Below are 27,972 nucleotides of genomic sequence, written 5' to 3'. Positions count from 1 at the left end.
TAATCACCGCCAATTTAAGGAGTATTTGGCAGACCTATTTTTGGATTATGAAGACGTGTCTTATTATTGTGAAGTGAGGTGGTTGAGTAAAGGTAAAATGTTAAAATGATTTTATGATCTGAAACAAGACATTGCAGATTTTATGGACATAAAAGGAAACACAACTAACCAAGTAAAGATGATGAGTGGGTGTGTGATTTAGCATTCCTTGTAGATGTCACCGGATACCTAAACGAACTGAATCTTAAATTGCAAAAACAAGGACAATTGGTTCATGAACTGCATGGACATGTCAAAGCTTTTTGTAATAAACTAAGATTGTTAGAAAGTCAGATAAGAGCTTAAAATTGTTATCATTTTCCTACTCTAGCAACTCATAAAAATATCCCTTATAACTGTTATGGGGATGAACTGAAGGCACTTTAGAGCAATTTGATACAAGGTTTGCTGACTTCAAAAACAAAGTCTCCAGATTCGCTATATTTGCTCGTCCGATGGATGCTGATGTAAATAATGTGCCAGAAAACTTACAGATGGAACTTATCGAGCTTCAGGTGGATTTAGTACTAAAATCACAATTTAACAACATTGCTTTCATGGATTTTTATAAATTTTATTTGGTGGAAGAAAATATACAAATTTACGCACCTTTTCAAGAAAAATCATTTGTCTTTTCCGCAGCACATGTGTGAAGTTTTTTTCAAGGATGAAATACAATAAATCAAAAATTCGGACAAGAATAACGGATGAAAACCTCGAAAATTCTATGCAATTATCCTTAAGTAATATTAAGGTCAATATTGATAGTCTTGTAGTTGAAGTACAAGGCCAATCTTCACATTAAATTGTTATGTCATTCATTATAAAATTTACGTAGAGCTTTATACCAAAGCATTATATTATAAATAAATGAAATATGAAGTAGCAACTTGTTTTAATTCATTTAATATTAATTTATTTTATTTAATAATTTGGTCTGGCCCTTGACTCGGAGACAGAATGATAATTTGGCCCCCGAACTAGGAAAGGTTGCCCATGCCTGCTTTAGAGAAAGCAACTGACTCAATGAAAAAGGAAAAGTTGGTCCTTGTTGGGGATCTAAATAGCAGAGTACGAAATGATTGTCAGACATACAAAAATAATTTTGGGAAAATTTGGAGAAAAGAGCAAAGCTAATAATAATGGCAAATATCTGTTGGATTTCTGCTCAGGACATGGACTGGTTATTACTAACACCATGTTCCAACATAAAAATGTCACATGGAGAGAAGAGGCAAGGAATAAGAAAAGTCTCATTGACTATGTTATTGTTGATAATGATGTTTTTTCCCTGGTGCAGGACACCAGAGTGTACAGAGGATTTGAAATTGGAAGCGATCACTATTTAGTCTTCAGCAGGATAAAATCGAATTTCATATTGAAAAGAATAGCATGTAAGAAAGTTTTAAAGCGAATAAAAGTTGAGCAGCTCTTAGATGTGAACTGTAGACTAAAATACACAAAGATTATTGAAGAAAAAAATAAAAGCGTTTGAGAACAGGAACCAAACCTTGAAGAAAACCCCGATCGATTCAGCTAGAAAGGCATGTGGTGAAATTGTGTGCAAGGATAGAAAAATTAGAACTCCATGGTGGACACAGGAAGTTAAAGAAGCAGTGAAGGAAAAGAAGAAAGCATATCAAAAGTTCCTAGCAAATAAGTCAGCTTGTGCTCTTAGAGAATACAGAGACAAATGTAAGAAAGAACACTGGGTAAAACTAGCTAAACGAAAGTCATGGGAGGACTTTGGCAAGAAAATAAATATCAAGAAGGTGGCAAAATATTCTGGAGGTTGTTGAAGAAGCTTAGGAATAGAGGAAAGAGTGCTGTAAAACCAGTTAGAGATGATAAGGGTGACATGAAAACAGGAGAAAACGATATCCTTGAAGTATGGAGTAATTACTTCGAAAAATTGCTGAATGAAACAAGCAGTGATAGCACAGTGGTAAAACACACTCAACAGGCATACAATCAAGAATACATATCCATACTTGAAGAAGTCTCTTGGTCACGATGGCATTCCTCCAATTATTCTGAAAGTTTGTGCTCAAGAACTGACCCCTATCCGATGTCACCGATATATACTCTCTTACTCCACTGGAATCTATCCCACAAACTGGAAATTGGACTATATTCAGTCCATTCCCAAGAAGGGTGACAAGCCACTGCCATCCAATGACCGCCCAATCTATTGACTATCAATGCCCTCCTCAGTTCACTTCTATCATAGCATGGTAGGAGACTTATAATCTTCACCTTCTCGCTTTCTCAGTTTTGCCTCTTCTAACAACTGCTTTACATCTTCCCTCATAGAATACTTCTCGCCTTTCAATTCATTTGTACCAAACTGAGACAATCATTTCCTTCGACTTACCTTTCTGCATTTGTAATTTTACTCATAATCTAAACACCAAATCCCTATTTCAACATGTAAAAGTCTGACAATTGGTTATCTGCATATTATTTGCAAGTTTACTGATTCTGCGAATGGTAACTCTATACCATCTCAACAATGAATTCTGAACTGACATTTATCCCCCCCACATACACACCCAACCCCATAATGATGAAGGATGGATATAATGTAACCTAGTACAATGTTTATACTTTCAAAAATAAACACATACAGTTTGATTAGAATATCTCTGATGACCAACTGAAAACTTCATATTTTGATGAAAGAGATCTGTTTCACATAAATATGAATATCAAAATATCTTTTTAGACTTACATGTAATACAGTTATCAACAAGTACATAATATCACAGGCAGCATTTGACACTCACCTGTGATGGTAATACTTCCAGTAGAAAAGATTTTTAAAGTTGCTTTTGGTTCTTTAATTTTATAAGTAACTCCTGGATGTAACTCAGGCTCATAACTGTAAAAATAAATAAAAATTAGGACTGTGATATACTAAATGCTGTTTTTCAGCAACATAATCGGAAATAACCAACACAAAAAACAGTGTGTGTGTGTGTGAGAGAGAGAGAGAGAAAATTATTTTTCTTTCATATAACTATTGATTACTTTGCACAAACTCATTAATTTTAATTATCAAGTGACTGATTTCTTCATTTGTTTTTAAAATTAAATATCATAGTCAATTATATCTGTGTCTGTATATCAAATTAAAGAACTTTATCCTAAGGAGAAAGAATGACCCAAGTTCTTTATATTTAATGCTAATTTATTATTATTTATTTCATTAAATTTTTATTTAAAAGAGTTCAAACTTGGAAAAAATGCACTTAACAGGAAAAGCTTAAGGCTGGCAACAATTTTCTTGAAACTACTCATCCCACAGTTAATCTCAATCAATTCCAAAATAATGCTGTTGAAATCTCTGCATGCATTGATATTAGAACAAGCTCAGCAGTTTACAAATTATAAACTGACTGTAAATCCTTTTTACAGTCAGTTTATAATTACAGTAAAAAAAAAAAAAAGTTTGATAAAATTTTAAAGTGTAGTCCATTTTGAGCTTGTGTCAGAAGGATGTGTCCATAACACCTACTGCTATTATGAACTGTATGGAGTGATTTTTTTTTTTTTTGAGGAGTTCCCACCTACTTTCAACTCTGAAGCATCACACAACAGATGAGAGTTCCACAAACAAGATGCCTGACTGAACATAGTATAAATTACAAAAGGAAGAGTTATAGTTTCTCTTTAAATTAGCATGTAGTCCAAATCAAGTGCTATCTGACTCATTAATTTCTGTGCAGATAGAATACTTTGCAAACACTGAGGAAGTTGAGACAGTGTGGAGTTTTTCATCATCAAGTACTCAGAGAGATTGATTGCTTGTAAAGAGAAAAATGGATCAAGAACACAGAACATGATAGCTATTAGAGCAAACTGATTATAACAAGATCCATTACATGTCGAGTAAATTTGCTGAAAACTTCTAATAACATTGATGCTATTTTTAAAGGAAATTTATTAGAGCAAACCTTTGATTATAACAAACTATTCGCTTAATATCGTTTGTTGAATAATGCTTTTGAACTCAACATTACAATGTACTAAACTAAAAATGTCAAAATTTCATTAAACCAAAAAAAATTGTTTGCTTTAAGTAGGCAGACAAAAAAATGTCCCGACTGTGTATAAAAAGAACTAAATCTGAGATTCAGTGGCAAGCCCTCAACAAAACACTGACTTAGCTATAGAGGCATATGGTAAGGTTGTCTGTAAGGATAGATAAATCAGAACTCCATGGTGGACACTGGAAGTTAAAAAGGCAAAGGAAAAGAAGAAAGCATATTGAAAGTTCTTAGAAAATAAGTAAGCTTGTGCTCTTAGAGAATACAGAGACAAATGTAAGAAAGCTAAACAAAATTCATGGGAATACTTTGGCAAGAACATAGAAAATAACAGCCTCTAAAATATTCTGGAGGCTTGGACTGAGAGACAAATTCCAGATGATTGGAGTAGAGCTCTCATAATACCCATATACAAAAAGAGAAATAAAACTGAATGTGAGAATTACAAGAGATATTTCCCTATTGAGTGTTCCTGGTAAGATTTATACAAGTATACTTGAGAAATGGTTGAGAAGGACTGTAGAAGTGGAAGCTTGGTGAAGAACAAGCTGGATTCTGGCTAAATAGAAGCTGTCAGAATCAGATTTTCACTTTATGGCAAATAGTTGAGAAATCGTGAGAATATAACAAAGATTTGTATTTAAGTTTTGTAGACCTGCAAAAAACATATGACAGGTGCCAAGAGAAAAACTATTCAAAATGGTGTATGGAACATCATATCAGGCAATAGTTAGTCTTTATTTCAGTTGTAAGTCAGCAGTTAGAATTGAAGTACAGGAAGATGGTTTGATGTTAAATCTGGTGTCAGACAAGGATGTACATTATCTCCTCTGTTATTTATTATCTATATGGATCATATTATGAAGGAAAGTGGTATTAAACCTGTTATCAAAATTGGAGATGTTAATCTCAGCTCTTTATTTTATGCAGATGATGTTATATTTTTAAATAATTCCAGTTTAAGCCTGCAAGATTCCTTGACCAAATCTAATAAATTTGGTATGAAAATCAGCAATAACAAGAAAAGACAATGAAAATAAGCAGAAACATTGAAAATATCAACTGCATCGTGAATGGAGAACCTATAGAACAAGTAAAAACCGATCCACAATTTTTAGTGAAGACGATAAATTAAATATGGAAATACAACAGAATCAAAGGGTTATGTCAACTAAAGTAGGAAGTCAAGTGAATAAATTTATGTGGAATAAGAGAGAAATTAATCAAAACACACTAAATTAGATGTATATAAAAGTGTTAAACTAATTTTAACTTATGGATCTGAGAGCTGGGTTAGAAATAAAGCACTTGACTAAGGACTAGAGACCACAGATATGAGAGTCCTGAGAAAGATTAGTGGAGTGAAGAGATGGCATCAATGGCAATATCATATTAAAAACGAGGATATTAGGAAAGAACTTGTTTTTTTTTTAAACCAAACCTGACATTGTTAGCAGTGCTAATATTTCCTCTCCCAACAGAATGGGAGAGTAAAGATAGCAAAACAAGTGTTCTCTGCCAGGTTGGCAGGAAAAAAGAACCAGAGGAAGACCAAGATATAGGTGGATTTTTATCGTCAATCCTAGATTGATACAGTAAAAAGTGATTTAGAAGACAAAGATAATAAGATCTGAGAATGTTGGAGTCTTGACAGATAACAGATTGATTTGGGGGAAAACTGTTGATAGGAAGCGAGTAACGATGCAAGTTCTTCTATTACTATCATATCATGTACACCCCTTGAGGGTATGCCAGGAATTTAATGATAAAAAAATTCATAATCTTCATAATTATTGATTTCTTCAAACTAGAAAGAAATATCACTACATGTTCCAGTCAATTTTAGCAAACAAAAAGGCATCTGAAGCTCAACCAAAATGTGCATCACCATTATCAACTTCCCTTTCGTGGTAAGCTCATGTGTCAGCCACAGCCAAGTAACTTGGTTTCTTACAAACTTGAGTGCTGTATGATATGGCAGCTAATCCTATCTGCATTGTTTGCCAATTACACGTTCTTCTAGCTGGTTTGGCTGTTTTGTAGGAAGAAAAAGTCTAGTTTCTGGGAGGAAAAAAAAAGCTTGCCACCTCCATATGAGAAAGGTCTTTCACATCCTAGACAGGATTTGAACCCAGATCCTTCCAATCAAAAAAGGTAGCATACTTGTCTCCAACCAACAGGGTATATGGATTCGAATCCTGCCATGGGCATTAGTTGCAAGAAGAATTTCATCACAGTGTGAGACCACTGCCCTGCTTATTGGAGGCCTCAAGCAGCTTGAAAAAGTTCCATGTTGATCTTTAGAGCAAGGTTTCCAAATATGTAAAAATAAATACATAATATATAATATTGATAAAAATGATGTGGGAGGGATGCTTTGTCCACCCATGGTACAAATGTACTATAGGTTTATCAATAACCTTTCATGGGTGGGATCTATACATAAAAAAAGCTATAGAAATTTTCTCCTATTCATCCTTAGATGACAATCCCTGAATGAAGGATTTAAACAATTTAATGCAGCCAGCTTGCCATTTTTCTGCTGCATCCTTCTAAGGGTAAGTATTTTATGTCTGTAGATGTGTTTTCACAGAGCTGGTTTGCCTGTTTTGAGGGATGATAAACCCTAGTTACAGGAGAATTTTCCTCCCAACCTTATAAGACCTACTGACTCAGCTTTCATTGAAAAGCCCTGATAAACGGTCCTTACATCAGACAGGACTTGAGCCTAAGTCTTTCTAAAGTGTTTCATTGAAACCAACTGAGCTACAGAGGCTCCCATCTCCATTATAAACTCTAATGATAATTTACGATACCACTCCATGAAAGAATTGCCCTTTCACAGTATAGGTTGGTTTCAAGCAAACGCATCCTATGCCAGGAAGATTTGTTACAGTTTGACTTTCTGTACTATACATATGTTACAATATATAGTAGTTTATCTAGCTACATCAGGTAATGAACTGTGAAAATATTTAAAATACCTTTGAAAATACTTCTCTAAACCAACTCATTAATATGTGATTTCCTGTAATACTGAAAGAAGTTCTAGCCAAAAGCTTCAGAAAGCAAAAGGAAGTAAGTCAGAAAATGGAATAATCTCAAAAATTAAGCAATGAACTTTTTTTTTGAGAATGCTAATAAACCTTGCTTACTGTAGGCTTGACAGTCAACTTTCACTGTGAAGGCCAGAGAAAGTTTGTTATAATGAATTTTCTTTATAATGACATTATATGGCTTCAGTTGAAGCTTTTCATCAGTTTAATGAATAAGCAAATTTATATTATAATGGTGTTTGCTATAGTACAAACCAAATCATATTTGCAAAAAATCTATTAACAAATAGAACCAACTATCTGCAACAAAATCAGATGAGTGTTGTTTGCAATCAGAATGTACAAAAGAAACAGTGTTGGTGGTGATGGTGGGGTTCATTGCCACCAGAGACAAACATGACAGGATTATTACTACCACAAGTAGTTCAATTTTGTTACTAACTTCAATGAACAATGAAAGCACACACTGGAGATGATAGTTATGACATTCTATTCTTAATATTCAAAAAAGAAAAAAGGCTTGCATTTCCTTCACTCACTGCCAAAATTTATAGGGATGAGAACAGAGGTCAGATGAGCGAGGCAATCTCACCCTACAAGAGCAAACGCTGTTAGTTATGCTATAATACCAAGATGAAATGCATTTTGAAATGGTAAGGTTGCTAACAATATACTGTGAGGAATTTTGTTGAAAAAGAATGGACCAATAATATAGCACACAACATACAATGATCCTCAAAAGAGGTACAGCAAAAATTTGTGTAACAGGTATGGATGTTTTTTTTATGTGAGCTAAATCTCATCCTTGAAAGCTGTGAGCTCATATATAGAAATCCATCTCAAGAGAAATATAACACTGAAATCTGAACATAGACTACTGGGAGAGCAGAGATGGTGTCCGCACAACCAACCATGCTGGCAAATTCAACAGTTGTGGGGTGTTCACATACTTTTCAAATGGTCACATCTTATGCATTACTATCATATATTCCACACTATAGATAAGTAATCATACAGACTAGCCTTTGCACTAATACTTCTGCATGGATTGGCCCCTGAATAAATTACTGCCATGGCAGCCACTTCACTAGAGCGGCCTGAATGTTTCATTCATATCTGGTTTAAATAAGACCATCTGTTTCCTTGACTATTACTATCAACATTCCAGAGAAAGCATGTGGTATATACTTATGCACTAAACTTACACATCATGGATGTTTTTGACACTGCTCAAATCAAATGTTATAACATTACTACTGATGAGCAAGAGATCCAGGACCTTCTCTCTAAGTTGCAGCATTCATGGTTCCACTAGGAAGCATTCACAGGTCAGTGCATTGAACCAACGAGATGCTTCTCCAAACCATCACACTACCTCTGCCATAAATGTTCCTTTTTCCAAATATTAGAGGAATGATAACATGTCCCTGATTCTCTCCAGATCAAAGCACACCTGGTATCACTTTGCAGAGATAACCATAGATACCTGTGGTAGAGACAGTATGATGGTTTTGAAAGGACGCTCAGTGGATGGATGCACCAACCTGTTAGTGCTTCTAAGCAGAATCATGACTGCTGCAACTGATAGACAAGGTCCTGGACCTTTATATTTGTCCATATGCAGATGCAATAAGGGAGACATCCTACAAGACAATAATGCTCGTCCTCATCGAACAAAGCTCATGGACCAATATTTCCAAGAGATTATCATACATATGCACTGGCCAGCAAGGTATCCTGACATTAATCCTATTGAGCCTTGGATGCTCTTGCTGCTCCCCCCCCCTCCAAACTTTGAGGTACTTAGAATTTTGCAGGAGCAGTGGTTGTTATTACCAACTGAGCTCCTGGACATTATTATAAACAGCATGAAACATGGTTTCATGGTTGAAGCACTGTTTTTGACCATTATCTTCACATACCCATTTGTTACTGAATTTAATGAATTATTAACAATTTTTGTTGGTGTTCCTTTCACATCTCATATCCTACAGTTTTTCGTCAAATTGCATAAAAATTCATCTTACAGCTTGAGTTACTATGCTGTTTCTCTTTGTTCCTTAATTTATAAAAACCAGTGTATCTGAAACGTCATGAAATTATCATGATCATCTGGAATTTATGTATAATTGTTGATTAATACATGTTATTATAGTGTGGTTCTGTGTGACATAAGTATATTTAACTTTTTTTTTTTTGCCTAATACTAAATAAAGCTCTTTTTGAACAAAGATTTAATACATAGCTCATCTAACATGCTTCAAGCAAAAAATAAAATGCAATAGAAAATGTTATTATTAAAAAAATGTCCAATATAAGTATTAAAAGAAATAACTATTTACAAAAAATATCTCACCTAGCTGCATTTCTGTGTTTAATAGAGAACTGACTAATTCTAATTGCAAAAGGCATGGTACAAGTTCCTAACACATTAACAATCCTGAAGTTTGCAAACTTCACTTTACACTGTAATTTCTGTAGAGATCTTGCAATTCTTCTTGCAGCCTTCCGTGCTGCTTCTTCACTAAGCATACAAAATAAAATATGTAATGGAGTAAAGCTTGCCTAGACTTTTTTTTTTGCAATTAATAATGTAATACTTTAGTAATTTGAATGTACTCTGAATTATTCGAAAATTGTTATCACGTGAATATTGTGCAATTTCATATAATCAATGGTACTTAAATTGCTAGGATGCATATTCATTCTTTTCAGCGAAACTTTGCAATTTTATTTGCATTCACCAGTTAAATTTTGAGATAAATTTATATTGCATAGTGTAGGACTGCCAGAGAATTTACAAAATTTCATTAAAAAACGTTTAAAAAATTTCCACCAACTTTATGGAAACAAATATTTAAGAATCTTTTAATTATTAGTACATAGCATTTAAGTGGAAAAAAGCTCTTCCATTGTTATCAGTTTTACTAATCATTTTGACAGCACTGCATACACTATAGTAAAAAGTATCCAATGTATTTATGTGCTGTAAAAAACCAAACCTTTCAAACTCAGAAATAGTCCAATTTCAAAACACTTTCCAGAATTAGCATATTAAACAAAATGTAAATGAATTTCTTGTTTACTTCATTAAATTCTAAATCTATATTGTGTATCACTGTCACATCACTTGCTGTTAATTTTTTCTCTCTTAACCATGCATATATAATAATTATTCCATAATTTAAATGATGCTATCTTGTTATGTACACTGAAAATAGTTGTAAAATGATTATTATATTATACAAAATATTCAAAGCAATCGTGATTCATGTATTATAGTTGCATTCCCAGCATGCATAAACAAAGACCTGTGAAAATTAAGACCAATTATTCTGTATATTAAAATTTGGGATATGGGTATGCACCTGTGGGGATTTTTCCTGTAAACACAAAATTTCAGTAACACAAATAAAGTTGACTCTTCCTTTTATATTTTTAACATCCTCTCCATATGACTGAACAATTATATTAGAGCAAGCATAAGAACTTTTGTGGTGGAAAGGTCAGTCATGCCAGCTTTCATACTTTTTTTACCCCACATTGTGGGGTAAAAATAATTTGCACATCTGCTTTCACTAAGGTTAAGCCCAATGCTTAATCATGGTAGTGCTCTGATCAGCTTCATACCATTTTACAACTTCAATTATTTGAGGCTTTTATAGCTTTCTTGAGAGCACGAGTCACTAGCATTTGTTAGTTATATCAAAAAGTATTATTTTATAATGAAAACATCTTTGCTATACTGCAAAAATGTGATCAAAGAAATGCATACTAAAAAGCCCTTGGAAGGGATGTTTAGTGGATACTGGTACCATCAGACTGCTTGCTATGATCTGATTTCACCTAGTTTTATCCTATGCATTATTTTAATTTCTACGAGAATAATAAGATCTATTATTACTCATACCATATATGTTATTTCAAATTCACACAATAAAAGATTACACTGTAGTTACTTTAACATACAACAGAAATAATCTATTTTCCAGGGGAAAATATTCAGGATATGCTAGGTGCTCATCCACCACATAGCCCTATTACTGATATTATATTTCTGCATTTATTCCCATTAAAGACTCCCCTAATTGTTTCCTGACTTCACGTGATTCCTAAACGTAAACACAATATACTAATGCTTCCCAAAGAGGATACTTTTTGACATGTAAACATGGCATCACATTCGTGCCCAGGTGTGTGTTCAAGATGCATACACTTTTGAGTCCTTTGAAAAGATGTACAGATGGCTCAGCAGGTCAAATTCTTAGTGTTCTAGTAGTTTTAAACCACTCTGAGATAATAGCATCTAGAGGTTGTGATTGGTTATGGTGTCAACCAATCCAACTGAACATTGACATTTGTCACAAGTTGCTGTTTTTGTTTTCTGAGCTTATCTCTTTTGCATGTGTGAAGTGTGAACTGATGGGGCAAGTTGGCAAGTTTTTATTTATAATATAGACAAGTTTTTGGTATATAATTTTTGATAAATTTAACTTTTTTTGCCAATACTTACAATGGGGTATAGTAGTAGGAGGAGGAGGTAAGCCTCATACTCCTCTTCTAAATTTTACACCTGAGTAATAAAAATATACCAACCCAATACAGCATTCTTATTCATTATAGTTTTCTAATACAGTCATACCTCGGTTAACATTATATCTGGTAACAATGCCTCTATAGCAAAGTCTGCAATTTCAAACGCCATTTTACTTAAATATTTAAAAATTTTAAGGTCAACGCCTGGCAATCATCCGAATGATAGCATTATTTGTAGATTTTGTAAATATTAATGTTTAATATTTAATTAAAATGTCGGAATCAAGGAAAAGAAAAGCAATTTCTTTAGAAACTAAATTAAATATCATACAATGTGTTGAAAGAAAATCCAATGCGGCACATTCTCTAGGATTAGAGCAATATCAACTTTAACAACCATACTTAGTCAATCAGAAAAAATAAAACAGTCTAAAGGAAATAATCGAATATGAAAAATTTTCAAATTTGGTGTTCAATGTTGACGAAAGCAGTTTGTTCTGGAAATGGCTACCATCAAAAAGCTTCATTTCTAATCTAAAGAAAATGAAGATGAAATTAAAGAAGTTCCTTTAAAAGTGTTAGCAACTAAAGATTTTAAAAAAGGTGCTTGAATGAAAAAAAATGTTTTAAATTTTTTCCGTGAAAATGATCCTGATTTAGAAAAAAGTGTTATTGTCAAGCGATCAGTGTTAAATGCAATTAATCCATACAGGCAATTGTTATGCTTAACAAGTAATTTCGTGGAACACATCCTCTTTGTTAATCAAGGTATGATTGTATACAGTATCTTAAAACAAACACATTGTCCCCTGCTCTGTGCAGACTTGGTTACAATCAATGAATAAATTAAAGTATTTAAAGTTATTCTACAATTAATTACATTAGATAATTAAGATGAGCACTGATATGCTATACACTTAACTTTCATACACTGATAAAAATACAAATCATATGGTCAAATTGATGTGAATTTTGTAGAGTGTTGTATAACCAACAACAGCACACCCGACCAAAATGGGCAAATAATGCTACAGCTATTTTCATTTATCACTAACTTGAATATTCAAACCACAAGGCAAATACTGTTAGCTGTCCTCAATCAGTTGAGCAGGTAGCCACAAAGTCAATATTATATCATCATCATCATACTTCCATGGAGTCCAAGACTCATCATTGGAGATCCCAGTCAAGCCCAGTTCATCCTATCGTGGAAATGCATGCTGTGTCTTTGTACTCGCCACACACTCAAGCAACATCTTCCAGGGATGTTTCTCTTGTCCTTCCACCCTCTCCTCCCATTCTATGAAGCTATTAAACCCACATTGAGACATGTAAGATGATTAAAGGGTTATTACCAGTTCAATCATATCCCTTTCCCTGCTATCCAATCAGGCCTCAAGCAACTTAACAATTAAGGTATGTCACAGTTAAGTTGTATTTATAGTTAAGGTATATAAGAAATGGTATAGGGAATGAAGCCCTTACTTATTTCAACCGAAATAAGGTATTTACATATAACATCTTTGTATCTTAATTGGCTTGCAAGTGAATACAAATGGGAAGGATGTGTGGAGGTTGTGCAGAAATTTTATGAAGTAAAATCTTATTGAGTTTTTATTTTGACAATAAGACAAGCAGTTTGTGGAGTTGTTTAAATGGAGAATATTATGCAAAAAGTTTCTTTATTTTACATAATTGAGTTTCATAAATGGGGTACTTAGGCATCAAGCTATATAACTGGAAGGAGACCTCTACGAAACCTTTTAAAGAATGTGGAGAACCAACTAGGGCTTCTGACCTTATGTCCAATCCTCACCTTCTCATGGTGCACCCTATTAGGTATCTACCTAGATACAGAATAAACAAGGATGGGCTGGCAATTTGGGATTTAGCGCCAAATCGCATTCTTATCGGCTTAAACCACAACGTAAAATGATAGTACAACATGAGAATTTCATGCCTACTTGGGCATTGCCAGTTAAACAAGGCCCCAGTTGTTTTGTGAAGGAACCAAAGCAAACAGCACAAAGTAAGCTACTGAACAAATCCTGGAACCCAACCCAATTCAACATAAGCAAAGTTCAAGATTGGTACTTGAATGACATTGACATCAATGTAAGAAGCATCAACAGAAAAGAAATGGAACTAGCAGAAGAATTAGATGAGTACCAGATCAACATAATAGGTGTGACAAACAAAGAAGACGAAAACAGATGAGATAATTTTAAACAACAAATACAAAATGTTATATTCAGGCAATAAAAATCAGGGAAAAGGAGTAGCTACAATATTCAACACTAAATACAAGGATAATCTTGAATGATAGGCAGTATGAAGTAGAGTAATGTGGGCAAACATCAAAATGGGGAACTGGACAATGAGACTTATTTGTGCCTATGGTCCACAAAAGGTACTAAATTGGAAGAAATGGAGGAATTTTTCAAGGCATTAGAAAAGGTAGCTGACATAATGAAAAGTTCATGCTTATTGGAGATCTAAACAGTAGAGGGAAATGATCACCATACATATAAGAAATCTGATAGATTTCTGTTCAGGACATGGACTAGTTATTACTAACACCATGTTCCAACATAAAAAAAAAGTGCACAAATTCATATGGAAAGATACAAGAAATAATAGTCTTATTGAGTACGTTATAGTTGATAGCAACGTTCTTCAGGATCCAAGAGTACACCGAGGATTTGAAACTAAGTGATCACTACACAGTGACCCATTAAGTAATGAGACAATTATTATATTAAAACAAATAACTATATTTGGAATTGTCAATTACAAAGATTCAAAATAATCTCCCTCCAACTCCACACATTTACATCTGTTCAGAGGTGCGGTGGCAATCCTGAACAAGAACCTTCTTCAGTCTGTTATACCACATTGGAAAAGTCTGCAGAACCAAATTCGGTGAATTGGGCGGGGGAGATGTTCACTTGCATAGATTGACTTAGAGGCCAGAAACTGCTTCACATGCAGTGCACAGCGCATGGGTGCATTTTTGTGCAACAGAAACCAATTGTTGTGGAAACCAGTTCTTTGTCGATATGTCGCATACAGACATTGCGTAATACCTAAATTTATTTTTCAACAAACCAATATATAATTATATACTGGGTTTGTTTGCCTCACTTGCCTTAGTATCTCCCATAATGCAAAGCACATATATACCGCTATGCATTAAGGGAAGGGCCACTACCCAGACCAGTTTTGACCTTTATTGAGGTTTCATCAGTGGGAGCCAGACCCAGAGGTGGTGATACTAAAGGTGGAAATAATGGAGAAGTCATATTTACCTATACGAGTTGCCAAAGGGTGTCGCACCCTATTATTAAAATTCTCTGGATTAGAGATAAGTTTATGGAAGAAGTTTTTTCACTTGGCTATGCTACTACTTATATATATTGAGTTTTATTCTTTATCCAAGTGTAAGTAAACAAAGTTTGCACCTGAAGTACTTTCAGGACTGTGGCAACTCAAACTTTGTTTGCTTTCACTTGGATAAAGGATAAAACCCAATATATAATTATTCCTAAATAATACTGACCATTCACCATGGTGCCCTCTGGAACAAATTTGCAGTGGATAATTCCAGCAGAGTTTGAAAAAAAATAAAAATGACCATTGTCTTGACACATAATTTTTGCAAACTGACTTTCTTCTGTGAGAGAGAGAGAAGACGTTCCTTCTATATCAAATGTCCATCTCCAATTTACTGCAAATCCAATACACAGTTTTGCAGATGAGAGTATATTACATTCCTCTTTTTAGGAAAAACTTTACACTACACAAAATCATAATACTTCAAGTATTTGAGTAGAGATATCAAAGGAATACTAAATAAAAGTAGTAGATGTTCAGAATTAAGAACAATAGTACAAAAAAACTGTCTGTTATAACAGTCAAAGAAATCATGTTGAAGGTGTCTTGGTGACTAACACACAAAAATACTAAATGAAATGTGAATATAATACTAAGGTCCTATCTAGATGGGGCACCTTCTATGGGCATTTGCAGGAGGCCTAGGTTGTAAATAATTATCAATCTCTGAAGATTGATGTTTCCCAAATCTTGGGAAGTTTCTTGCATCTATATTTATTTAAATCTGGTAGATTTTAAGAGTAGCTGCTGATTCCAAAAATAGTTTTTAAATTTATTATGGAGAACAGTGGTCACCCCCCCCATAGATCATATACATGGTCTGCAAGACCAGATTGACCATAGTTGTGACTGAAGATGTGTTGTGTTCATCTATGCAAACAGTGGCTATCTATGTGTCTGCTCTAAGTGAAATAACTGGAAGTTAGTTTTAAAAAAAAGTAATAATAATAAATAAATAAAAAAATTCAAACTCAAATTACGCAAATCTTATTCCTATACAAGTAAGCAGAGTGTCTATCTACTGGTTTTATTTTATTTTTTTCTCACCAACCTAATTCCATTTCATATTATAACTAATCACTTCCATCATCTTTCTGACAGTTCTAATTATCAATCCATAATTCTGAATAAAAAATTACAAATTTGGTTACATTCACTCACTATTTTTTTTTTTATTTCTTCATTATCTTTACTTAGATGCTTCAAAATTTAATTTGTACTCTCATTTTACATAAATCATTTTAAATGAGATAGAATTCGAAAGAATAAGACTAAGAGAATTTTATCTCATCTTCCAATCTTTTATTACTTAACCATTTCTTTTTATTATTAACCCTTTAAAGATCAAAAAATTAAAAAAAATGAGATTAATTAATTTCATTTGCAACTGCAATTAGTATTTTATATTATACTATTCTGTTTCTACTTCTTTCTTCCTATCTATGCAATTATTCTCTGACCATACACAGCTTAATTCTTCTTCTTCTGCAGCTTCTCCCACTTAAGTGGGGTCACTGTTGATAATGAGTCTCCTCCACACCTTCCTGTCTTGGGCTATCACCACATCCAAGTTCTTCATCCTCAAGTCCTCTTCTACCAGCTCCCTCCATCTCTTCTTTGGCCACCCACACTTCCACCTTCCTTGCACATCCATCTGCATGACCCTTCTTCCCACATATTCGTCCTCCCTCCTCATCACATGACCAAACAATCTCAACCTTGCCTCCTGTATTTTCGTTCCTAAGTTCGTAACTTGCACTGTTGCCCTGACAGTCATTTCTCAGATGATCCTTTCTGGTCACACTGCACATCCACCTAAGCATTCTTATCTCTGCTACTTCCATCCTGCTGATGTAATTTTTCCTCAGGGCCACAGTTTCTATAGCATATGTCATATGCTAGCCTCACTACTGTCCTATAGATTTTGCCTTTCAAATTGATCGGCACCCTCTTATCGCATAACACTCCAGCCATAGTGCTCAACACAAAATACGAGGCTAATTTTCTTGAATGGCAGCCAGTCTCAAATAGAATAATGTGGGCAAATATGAGAATGGGGAACTGGACAATGAGACTTATTTGTGCCTATGGTCCCACAGAAGGTTCTACTAAGGTAGAAGTGGAGGAATTTTTTGACGCTTTTAGAAAAAGCAACTGACACAATGAAAAAGGAAAAGTTGGTCCTTGTTGGGGATCTAAATAGCAGAGTAGGAAATGATTGTGAGACATACAAAAATATTTTGGGAAAATTTGGAGAAAAGAGCAAAGCTAATAATAATGGCAAATATCTGTTGGATTTCTGCTCAGGACATGGACTGGTTATTACTAACACAATGTTCCAACATAAAAATGTGCACAAATTCACATGAAGAGAAGAGGCTAGGAATAAGAAAAGTCTCAGTGACTGTGTTATTGTTGATAGTGATGTTTTCTCCCTGGTGCAGGACACCAGTGTACAGAGGATTTGAAATTGGAAGCGAACACTATTTAGTCTTGAGCAGGATAAAACTGAATTTCATATTGAAAAGAATAACATGTAAGAAAGTTTTAAAGTGAATAAAAGTTGAGCAGCTCTCAGATGTGAACTGTAGAATAAAATACACAAAGATTATTGAAGAAAAAATGAAAGATTTTGAGAACAGGAATCAAACCTTTTAGATTCAGTGGCAAACTCTGAAGAAAACATTAATTGATTCTGCCAGAGGCATGTGGTGAGGTTGTCTGCAAGGATAAAAAAATCAGAACTCCCTTGTGGAAACAGGAAGTTAAAGAGGCAGTGAAGGAAAAGAAGAAATATCAAAAGTTCCTGGCAAATAAGTCAGTTTTTGTGCTCTCAGAGAATACAGAGACAAATGTAAGAAAGCTAAACACTGTATAAAACTAGCTAAACAAAAGTCATGGGAGAACTTTGGCAAGAATATAGAAAACAAATATCAAGAAGGTGGCAAAATATTCTGGAGGTTGTTGAAGAAGCTTAGGAATGGGGGAAAGAGTGCTGTAAAAGGAGTTAGAGATGATAAAGTGACATGAAAATGGGAGAAAAAGATATCCTTGAAGTATTTAGTAATTACTTTGAAAAACTGCTAAATGAAACATGCAGTGACGACAGCACAGTGGTAAAAAACACTGACCAGGCATGCAGGCAGGAATACATATCCATACTTGAAGTAGAAAAAGCCATCAAAGGCTTGAAATGTGGAAAGGCAGCAGGAGTAGATGATATTCGACCAGAAATGCTGAAGTATGGTGGTATAAGTCTTACAGTGGCTGCACTGCATAGTTCAGAAAGCCTGGACAGAGGGACGAATTCCTGATGATTGGTGTAGAGCTCTCATAGTACCCATATATAAAAAGGGAAATAAAACTGAATGTGAGAATTACAGAGGTATTTCACTACTGAGTGTTCCTGGCAAGATCTATGCAAGTATACTTGAGAAACAGTTGAGAAGAATTGTGGAAGAAAAGCTTGGTGAAGAACAAGCTGGATTTAGGCCAAACAGAGGCTATCAGGATCAGATCTTCACTTTACGACAAATAGTCGAGAAAGCATGGGAATATAACAAAGATCTGTATTTAAGTTTTGTCGATTTGGAAAAGGCATATGACAAGGTGCCAAGAGAGAAGCTATTCAATACGCTGCAGTTATATGGTGTCAATGGGGCATTATATCAAGCAATACTTAGTCTTTATTTGAGTTGTAAGTCAGCAGTTAGAATTGAAGGAAGTACAGGAAGATGGTTTAATGTTAAATCTGGTGTGAGACAAGGATGTACATTATCCCCTCTGTTATTCATTATCTATATGGATCACATTATGAAGGAAAGTGGTATTAAACCTGATATCAAAATTGGAGATGTTAATGTCAGCTCTTTGCTTTATGCGGATGATGTTATACTTCTAAATAAATCCGCTACAAGTCTGCAAGATTCTCTGACTAAATTGAATAGCTGTTGTAATAGATATGGTATGTAGGTCAGCAATAAAAAGACAAAGACAATGAAAATAGGCAGAATCATTGAAAATGTCAACTGTGTTGTGAATGGAGAACCTGTGGAACAAATAAAACATTTCAGCTACTTAGGTACGATTTTTACTGAAGATGGTAAATTAAATATAGAAATAGAAAACAGGATCAGCAAAGCTGGTATGGCAGGAAGTCAATTGAATAAATTCATATGGAATAAGAGAGAAATTAGTTGGAACACTAAATTAGCTGTATACAAGACAGTGTTCAAACCAGTTTTACCTTATGGATCTGAGAGCTGGGTCAGAAGTAAAACACTTGACCAAAGACTAGAGACTGCAGATATGAGAGTTCTGAGAAAGATTATAGGCGTGAACAGATGGCATCAATGGCAATATCATATTAAAAACTAGGATATTAGGAAAGAACTTGACATTGTCAGCATCCAGGAATGTGTTAGCAGAGCTAATCTCAGGTGGTATGGTCACCTAAACAGAATGGGCGAAGAAAGATTAGCAAAACAAGTGTTCTCTTCCAGGTTGGGAGGAAAGCGACCCAGAGGAAGACCAAGATATAGGTGGATTGATACGGTACAAAGTGCCTTAGATGATAGAAATATAAGATCGGGTAATGTTGGAGTCTTGACAAGTAACAGACTGATTTGGAGGTAAATTGTAGATAGGAAGTTAGTAATGATATAATTTTTTCATGTAGTACTATCATATCCTGTACACCCCTGGTGGGTACATGGCAGGAATTTGATGATGATGTATTTATTGCTCAGAAAGATCTCACCAGTTTTGGTCTTTTTTGTTTCAGTCACCCCTATTATGTCGATCTGGTACTTATCTAATTCCTCAGCTAGCTCCATTTCTTTGCCATTCAGGCTTCTTACGTTGATAGTACCGATCTTTAACTCTGGTGATGTTGAGTTGGGGTTTGTTTTCAGATTTGTTCCAGTAGCTGACTTTTCGCTGTTCGCCCTGGTTCCCTGGCGAAAACAACGGTGGCCTTGTTTAACCGGGCGACGCTCCAGCCGGCATGAAATTTTGTCATGTTGTTCCATCATTTTTTATTTTGGTTTAACCAATAAGAATACAATTTGGTCGGCCAAATCCCAAATTGCCAGCCCATCCTCGTTCGTTCAGTATCCAGGTAGATACCGAACAGTGTGCACCACGAGAAGGTGAGGATTGGACATTAGGTCAGAAGCCCTGGTTGGTTCTCCGCATTCCTTTAAAGGCTATGTGGAGGTCTCCTCTCAGTTATACAGCTTTGACCCTTAAGCACCCCATTTAGTTGGCGATTTTAAATTTATGCATTAGATTTCATTTTAATGTGATATTTTTGGTGACTCCTCTCTCTGTCACTCACTCACATACTAAATAAAATTCCATCATTTTTTCCCCTCTGCACATATAATTCAATTCTTTCATTCTCCAATTTCAGTTATGAAAAGAAGTTCTGCGTCCATGGTTTCATTTAATTTCTTCTTTGCTTCTGTAATTATTGCAATTATATATTTTCTGTAATATTATATCTATTTTTTTTGGAATGGTGTCTGGTAAATAATGAAAATAAACAATATTTAAGTTGTTACAGGGTCATTTTACAAAAAAATGTTCATATCTTGTGATACAGAAGCAGAGAAAAATTCTGTATGTCAGATTGCCAGAGATGAGGTAGTTCACTAACAAAGCTTCTGAAATTGCCTTCCCTAAAAATTTAACCATGAGAGAAATGGGATAGCTCCAACTAAAGACGCTATGCTTATAGCAATAATCAGCTGCTACAGCTTCTTTTGTGACAACCCATATCATAAAGCATGATCTAGCAGGTAAATGAGTGGCTATGCTTCGCTGATCTTCACACCCTAACCTGAACATAAAATCATTTTTAATGTACATTAACTAAAGCATGGAAATAATATCAAATGTCCGATTTTTTTTTTTTTTTTTTAACATATTCAGGAAGTTTAGAAATGGGACTCTCCACAAAAAACAGCCAGGATGAAGAACATTAGATTTCCAAATTTCTGAAATCCAACATATCCAGGGAGGTTAAGCACAGCAAGATTACAGAAGCTCATTATCGTATATTTTTGCGTATAATGCAAACTAGCAATTTTGTTTGAAAACTAGCCCTAAAATGCCATGTTCACGTATAATGTGATCTGTTAATCTTGTTCCATAACATTATATAATACAATATGAATTAACGAAAGAAATATTTATTTTAAAACAAAATCCTTTAAATTCTTCATCTTTTGAGTTATCAAACATTTCATTTATAAATTCATCTGTAGGAATTGCGTCATCAGTGTAGCAGTTGTCATCATCGTCATCATGCTCTCCATTTTGATGTGCATCATCCACACTTTCGTATATGACGTCATCTTTGGATCCATCCATTGAATTACTTATTCCACATTTAAGAAATGAATATTGAATCATTTCAGAAGTTATCGAATCTCATGCGTCTTTAACCCAGTTGGTGACTAGGGTGGTCTCAGGCTTCTGAAAATTCCCACCCTTTGTCATCTTCACCAAACCAGATGACATCCATTTTCTCCATTTTTCACATAAGTGATCTTTAAATGGCTTATTCAAGCTGACATCAAGTGGCTGCAAAACAGAAGTTAGACCTACCAGTATGACTGCTAGGTCTGTATGTAGCTCACGTGCTTTCTCTTTGCTTGCCTCTGTTAAATGCACCCGGAACATATCCCAGACTAGTATGCTTTGTTGATGTAACAAGCTACCTGGACATATGTTCCATACTTGATCCAGCCACAACTGTACACCTTCTTCATCCATCCAACCTTTCTGATTGGCCCAAACAATGACACCTGGTGGAAATTTCATATGCTTCGGAATTTTCTTCCTTTTAAACATCACTGTCGGTTTTAATTTGGTTCCGTCTGCCATGCATGCTAGAACAACGGTAAAATGCGTTTTTTCATGAGGACACCCTTTTCACAAACTGTGTTTACTATTCAATTCCCAGGCATATCAAAGTACATGGGCGTCTCATCCATATTGCCAATTTGGGAAAGTTCATATCCGTGACACTTCCGTAATTTTACGATAAATTTATGGAAGGACTCCACTTCTTCAAGCTGCTTTGATAACTTCTGCGCAATTTTTGTTCGGTGTCGTAATGTTAATGCTTTGCATTCCATAAATCTGTTGCGCCACTCAGGCAAAGCAAGAAAAGATGAAACACATGGCGTGTCCTTGAATTTACCATTCTTGAGTTGTGGACCTCGAAAAATGAATTGCATTTCTTGTTACTATAATGTCATCTTGTTGTTGCATCAAAATCTATTCATTTAGCTCTTCTTCAAGTTCTGGAAAGGATGCTACATCTCCACGACAGGCTGTTTCGTTTGGGGGATTTTTTCAAGACTGTCTTTTTGCTTACGCCAAAGTCTAATATTACTCTCTGCTACACCAAATTCTCTCATAGCAACACTTATGTTCTTCTGCAAACTGCATGACACTCAATTTAAATCCAGCTTCAAAGTTTACGTTTCTGTTGGCTCATTTTCAGGCTAGGTTTGTTTAACGAATAATATTTAAAATGAACTGTAGTTAAACCGATGTACTTAACTGTGCTAACATCCCGCCAAGGGAGCGGGATATTAGCAATACTTACATTACTGGTTTTATACACAGAAACGATGCGGGTTCGGTCACCGAATGCGAGTGGGTCAAGTAGATTGGGTTGCATAGGTATTAAGTAGTATATATTGTGTGTGCAAGTCTAATAACATGTTATATTTTTTTAAGATCTGCATATAATGCGAACTCCTAACTTTAAGTAGTATTTTTTACCATAAATTTTTCGCATTATACGCGGTAATATAGAGTAGTTATATTATAACTGACAAGAAATTACATTATTTTTTATTCTAATTCATGACTTATTTTTCACGGTATTAACACCACCACAAACACTTTTATCAACAAAGATGTTTTATTAATGCTTATATTTCGCTGATTTTCAATTCAGCATCATTAGAGCACAACACACATGTAAACGCGACAGTGAGTGAGTGAAACAAATAGGACTTTAGATCTTTTATCTTTTGCAATTATATTGTTTCACTCACTCACTCTCGCGTTTACATGTGTGTTGTGCTCTGATGATGCAGAGTTGAAAATCAGCGAAATATAAGCTTTAATAAAAACATCTTTGTTGATAAAAGTTTGTGGTGTTGTTAATACCGTGAAAAATAAGTCATGAATAACCATCAACACCTAAGCTTATCTGTTAGATCTAATTCTATTGTTGTTGTCTTGTCCTTCGAAGAGTCTTAGACCGTGTGCTCCTTATAATGCTTTGGCTATGTCTATGAATTTGTTTGTATAGAGCTGTTATTCAGTATTAGGATCTATTTCTTGCAAGGCTGCTGTAATTGCTTAACAGGTAAAGATGTGAGTGGGTGTCAGTTCAGTATTGGGGCAGTTGTTGCAGTTTCTATCATGTTCTCGTATCATCTGTATTGATCTTCATTCCTCTATAATGTGCTTTTCGTAGTCTTGTAATCATGGTGGAGGTCCTTCTGTCAGCACTGATTTCGGGAATTTGATGTTGCATCACTGATTTCAGTGGAATTAGCTTTTGCTAGTGCATTGGCAAGAGTTATCATACGAGTTTCTTGGTCGAGTTCTCTGGCCTCTTATGCTAATTATCTAATTCTAATCCACAAATTATAATACAATGAAAATTTAATGGGGTGCATAAGAGTCAAAGCTGTATAACTGAGAGGAGACCTCAATATAACCTTTAAAGGAATGTGGAGAACCGACCAGGGCTTCTGACCTAATGTCCAATCCTCACCAAGTCGTGGTGCACCCTGTTAGGTATCTAACCTGAATACTAAACGAAAGAGGATGGGCTGGCAATTTGGGATTTAGCCAACCAAATTGCATTCTTATTTGCTTAAACCAAGATATAAAATGACATTACAACATGACAATATTTCATGCTGGCTGGGGCATCGCTCAGTTAAACAAGACCCCACGTTATTTTGCCACGGAAGCAGGGCAAACAGCAAAAAGTCAGCTACTGGAACAAATCTGAAAACACACGCCTAACTCAACATCACCAGAGTTAAAGATCAGTACTATCAAAAAAAGAAGCATGAATAGCAAAGAAATGGAGCTAGCTGAGGAATTAGATAAGTACCAGATCAACATAATAGGGGTGACTGAAACAAAAAAGACAAAAACCGGCGAGATCTTTCTGAGCAATAATTAAAATGTTATACTCAGGCAATGACAATCAAGGAAAAGAAGGAGTAACCATAGTATTCAACACTAAATACGATGCTAATCTTCTTGAATGGCAGGCAGTCTCAAGTAGAGTAATGTGGGGAAATATGAGAATGGGGGACCTGAACAATGACTTATTTGTGCCTATGGTCCCACAGAAGGTTCTACTAAGGTAGAAGTGGAGGAATTTTTTGAGGCTTTAGAAAAAGCAACTGACACAATGAAAAAGGAAAAGTTGGTCCTTGTTGGGGATCTAAATAGTAGAGTAGGAAATGATTGTGAGACATACAAAAATATTTTGGGAAAATTTGGAGAAAAGAGCAAAGCTAATAATAATGGCAAATATCTGTTGGATTTCTGCTCAGGACATGGACTGGTTATTACTAACACCATGTTCCAACATAAAAATGTGCACAAATTCACATGGAGAGAAGAGGCTAGGAATAAGAAAAGTCTCATTGACTGTGTTATTGTTGATAGTGATGTTTTTTCTCTGGTGCAGGACACCAGTGTACAGAGGATTTGAAATTGGAAGTGATCACTATTTAGTCTTGAGCAGGATAAAACTGAATTTCATGTTGAAAAGAATAACATGTAAGAAAGTTTTAAAGCGAATAAAAGTTGAGCAGCTCTCAGATGTGAACTGTAGACTAAAATACATAAAGCTTATTGAAGAAAAAATGAAATAGTTTGAAAACAGAAACCAAACCTTGGAGATTCAGTGGCAAACCTTGAAGAAAACCCTGATTGATTCAACCAGGTGAGGTTGTCTGCAAGGATAGAAAAATCAGAACTCCATGATGGACACAGGAAATTAAAGAGGCAGTGAAGGAAAAGAAGAAAGCATATGAAAAGTACCTGGCAAATAAGTCAGCTTGTGCTCTTAGCGAATACAGAGGCAAATGTAAGAAAGCTAAACAATATAAAACTAGCTAAACAAAAGTGATAAGAAGATTTTGGTAAAAACATAGAAAATAAATATCAAGAAGGTGGCAAAATATTCTGGAGGTTGTTGAAAAAGCTCAGAAATGGAGGAAACAGTGCTGTAAAAGGAATTAGATGATAAAGATGGCATGAAAACTGGAGAAAAGATATCCTTGAAGTATGGAGTAATTACTTCGAAAAATTGCTAAACAAAACAAGCAATGATAGCACAGTGTTAAAAAACACTCAACAGGCAGTAATGAATACATATCCATACTTGAAGTAGAAAAAGCCATCAAAGGCTTGAAATGTGGAAAGGCAGCAGGAGTAGACGATATTCGACCAGAAATGCTGAAGTATGGTGGTATAAAAGTCTTACAGTGGCTGCACTGCATAGTTCAGAAGGCCTGGACAGAAGGACAAATTCCCAATGATTAGAATAGAGCTCTCATAGTACCATATATAAAAAGGAAAATAAAACTGAATGTAGAGGAATTTCCCTACTGAGTGTTCCTGGCAAGATTTATGCAACTATACTTGAGAAACATTTGAGAAGAATTGTTTAAGAAAAGCTTGATGAAGAACAAGCTGGATTCAGGCCAAATAGAGGCTGTCAGGATCAGATCTTCACTTTACGACAATAGTTGAGAAAGCATGGGAATATAACAAAGATCTATACTTAACTTTTGTCGATCTGGAAAAGGCACATGACAAGGTGCCAAGAGAGAAAAGCCATTCAATATGCAACAGTTATATGGTATCAATGGGACATTATATCAAACAACACTTAATTTTTATTTGAGTTGTAAGTCAGCAGTTATAATTGAAGGAAGTACAGGAAGACGGTTTAATGTTAAATCTGGTGTGAGACAAGGATGTACATTATCTCCTCTTCTATTCATTATCTATATGGATCACATTTTGAAGGAAAGTGGTGTTAAATATGATATATTAGTATTGGAGATGTTAATGTCAGCTCTATGTTTTATGCTGACGATGTCATACTTATCAATAATTCCACTATGAGTCTGCAAGATTCTCTGACTAAATTGAATAGCTGTTGTAATAGATATGGTATGAAGGTCAGTAATAAAAAGACAAAGACAATGAAAATAGGCAGAATCATTGAAAATGTCAACTGTGTTGTGAATGGAGAACCTGTGGAACAAGTAAAACATTTCAGCTACTTAGGCATGATTTTTACTGAAGATGGTAAATTAAATATGGAAATAGACAACAGAATCAACAAAGCTGGTATGTAAGCAGCAATTGAATAAATTCATATGGAATAAGAGAGAAATTAGTCGGAACACTAAATTAGCTGTATACAAGACAGTGTTCAAACCAGTTTTAACTTATGGATCTGAGAGCTGGGTCAGAAGTAAAACACTTGACCAAAGACTAGAGACCACAGATATGGGAGTCCTGAGAAAGATTAAGATTATTAGGCGTGAACAGATGGCATCAATGGCAATATCATATTAAAAACGAGGATATTAGGAAAGAACTTGACATTGTCAGCATCCAGGAATGCGTTAGCAGAGCTAATCTCAGGTGGTATGGTCACTTAAACAGAATGAGCGAGGAAAGATTAGCAAAACAAGTGTTCTCTACCAGGAAAATGACCCCGAGGAAGACCAAAATATAGGTGGATTGATACGGTACAAAGTGCCTTAGACGATAGAAATATAAGATCTGATAATGTTGGAGTCTTGACAAGTAACCGACTGATTTGGAGGAAAATTGTAGATAGGAAGTTAGTAATGATGTAAATTTTTCATGTAGTACTATCATATCCTGTACACCCCTTGAGGGTACATGTCAGGAATTTGATGATGATAACAGGCAAACTGGCCCATTAACACAATGATCTCGACCATCCCTTAGGACTGGTTAAGCCCATCTAAAGGGATGGTCGAGAACCCCTCAAAAGAATAAATAAATATGATAAAACTTTTAACTTGGCCTAATATGTCATAGACAGGAACAAATCTTACCATTCACCTTGAACATAATAAATATATACCCTCCCATATGATTATAGCAGTCAAGACTAACAGAATGCATTAAGCATCTCTTTACATAGGATTAAGCGAAATAAAGGGACTGCACAAAAGACTTGGGGGGGGGGGGACCCCTGAAAGGTTATTTCTGTAGCCAACATAAGCAATGAAGTGTCCTTTAAATATCTAACACACAGCTATATTAATACTGCAATTTTCACGCTACTTACACAATATTATTTAGTTTAAAAGCAATAAGCTATATCACCTATATATATATATATATATATATATATATATATATATATATATATATATATATCAGGTCCTCTCTTATTTTCATCATCATTTTGAAATGTTCAACAGGGCAAAAATAATCTGTTCAAATGATCAAGCCCTAACCACTGAAGTAAATCACATTCGTGACACTTTCTCAGCCAATGGCTACCCCCCCCAAAAAAAAGAATCCAAAAAATACTGAAACCAGTTATCCACAACCCCCCCCCCCCCTAACAAAAAAAGATTACTCTAAATCCATCACCATTCATTACATCCGAGGCACCTCGGAAAAAATCAACAAAATCTTAAAATAACATGACTTGACCACTTGTTACAGACCATATAGAAAATTGGCATCCCTTATCCGCTCCACTAAAGACCAACCACTTCCCCTAGACGTACCTGGTGTATACCAGGTCCCTTGCAGCTGTAAATTGTCCTACTTTGGCC

General features: G+C 35.0%; 1 protein-coding gene across 1 annotated transcript in view; it reads right to left on the bottom strand.

Annotated features, from left to right (window-relative positions):
- The window catches only part of LOC150098705 (TATA box-binding protein-like 1), a 67,832-nt gene that overhangs the window by 10,566 nt on the left and 29,294 nt on the right, over positions 1 to 27,972 (bottom strand). Inside the window, exons 3-4 of the mRNA XM_090404826.1 lie at positions 9,501 to 9,668; positions 2,826 to 2,920 (exon numbers count right to left, since the gene is read on the bottom strand). Coding sequence (XP_090260952.1) covers positions 2,826 to 2,920; positions 9,501 to 9,668 — 263 coding nt within the window. The remainder of the gene's footprint in view (positions 1 to 2,825; positions 2,921 to 9,500; positions 9,669 to 27,972) is intronic.

This window comes from Typopeltis vanoorti, chromosome 15, assembly GCF_054136105.1.
Source record: "Typopeltis vanoorti isolate ZY-2024b chromosome 15, IOZ_Tvanoo_1.0, whole genome shotgun sequence".
In the NCBI taxonomy this organism is placed as follows: domain Eukaryota; kingdom Metazoa; phylum Arthropoda; class Arachnida; order Uropygi; family Thelyphonidae; genus Typopeltis; species Typopeltis vanoorti.
The sequence above is the reverse complement of the archived record's forward strand: the minus strand, read 5'-3'. Positions and strand labels throughout refer to the sequence as shown.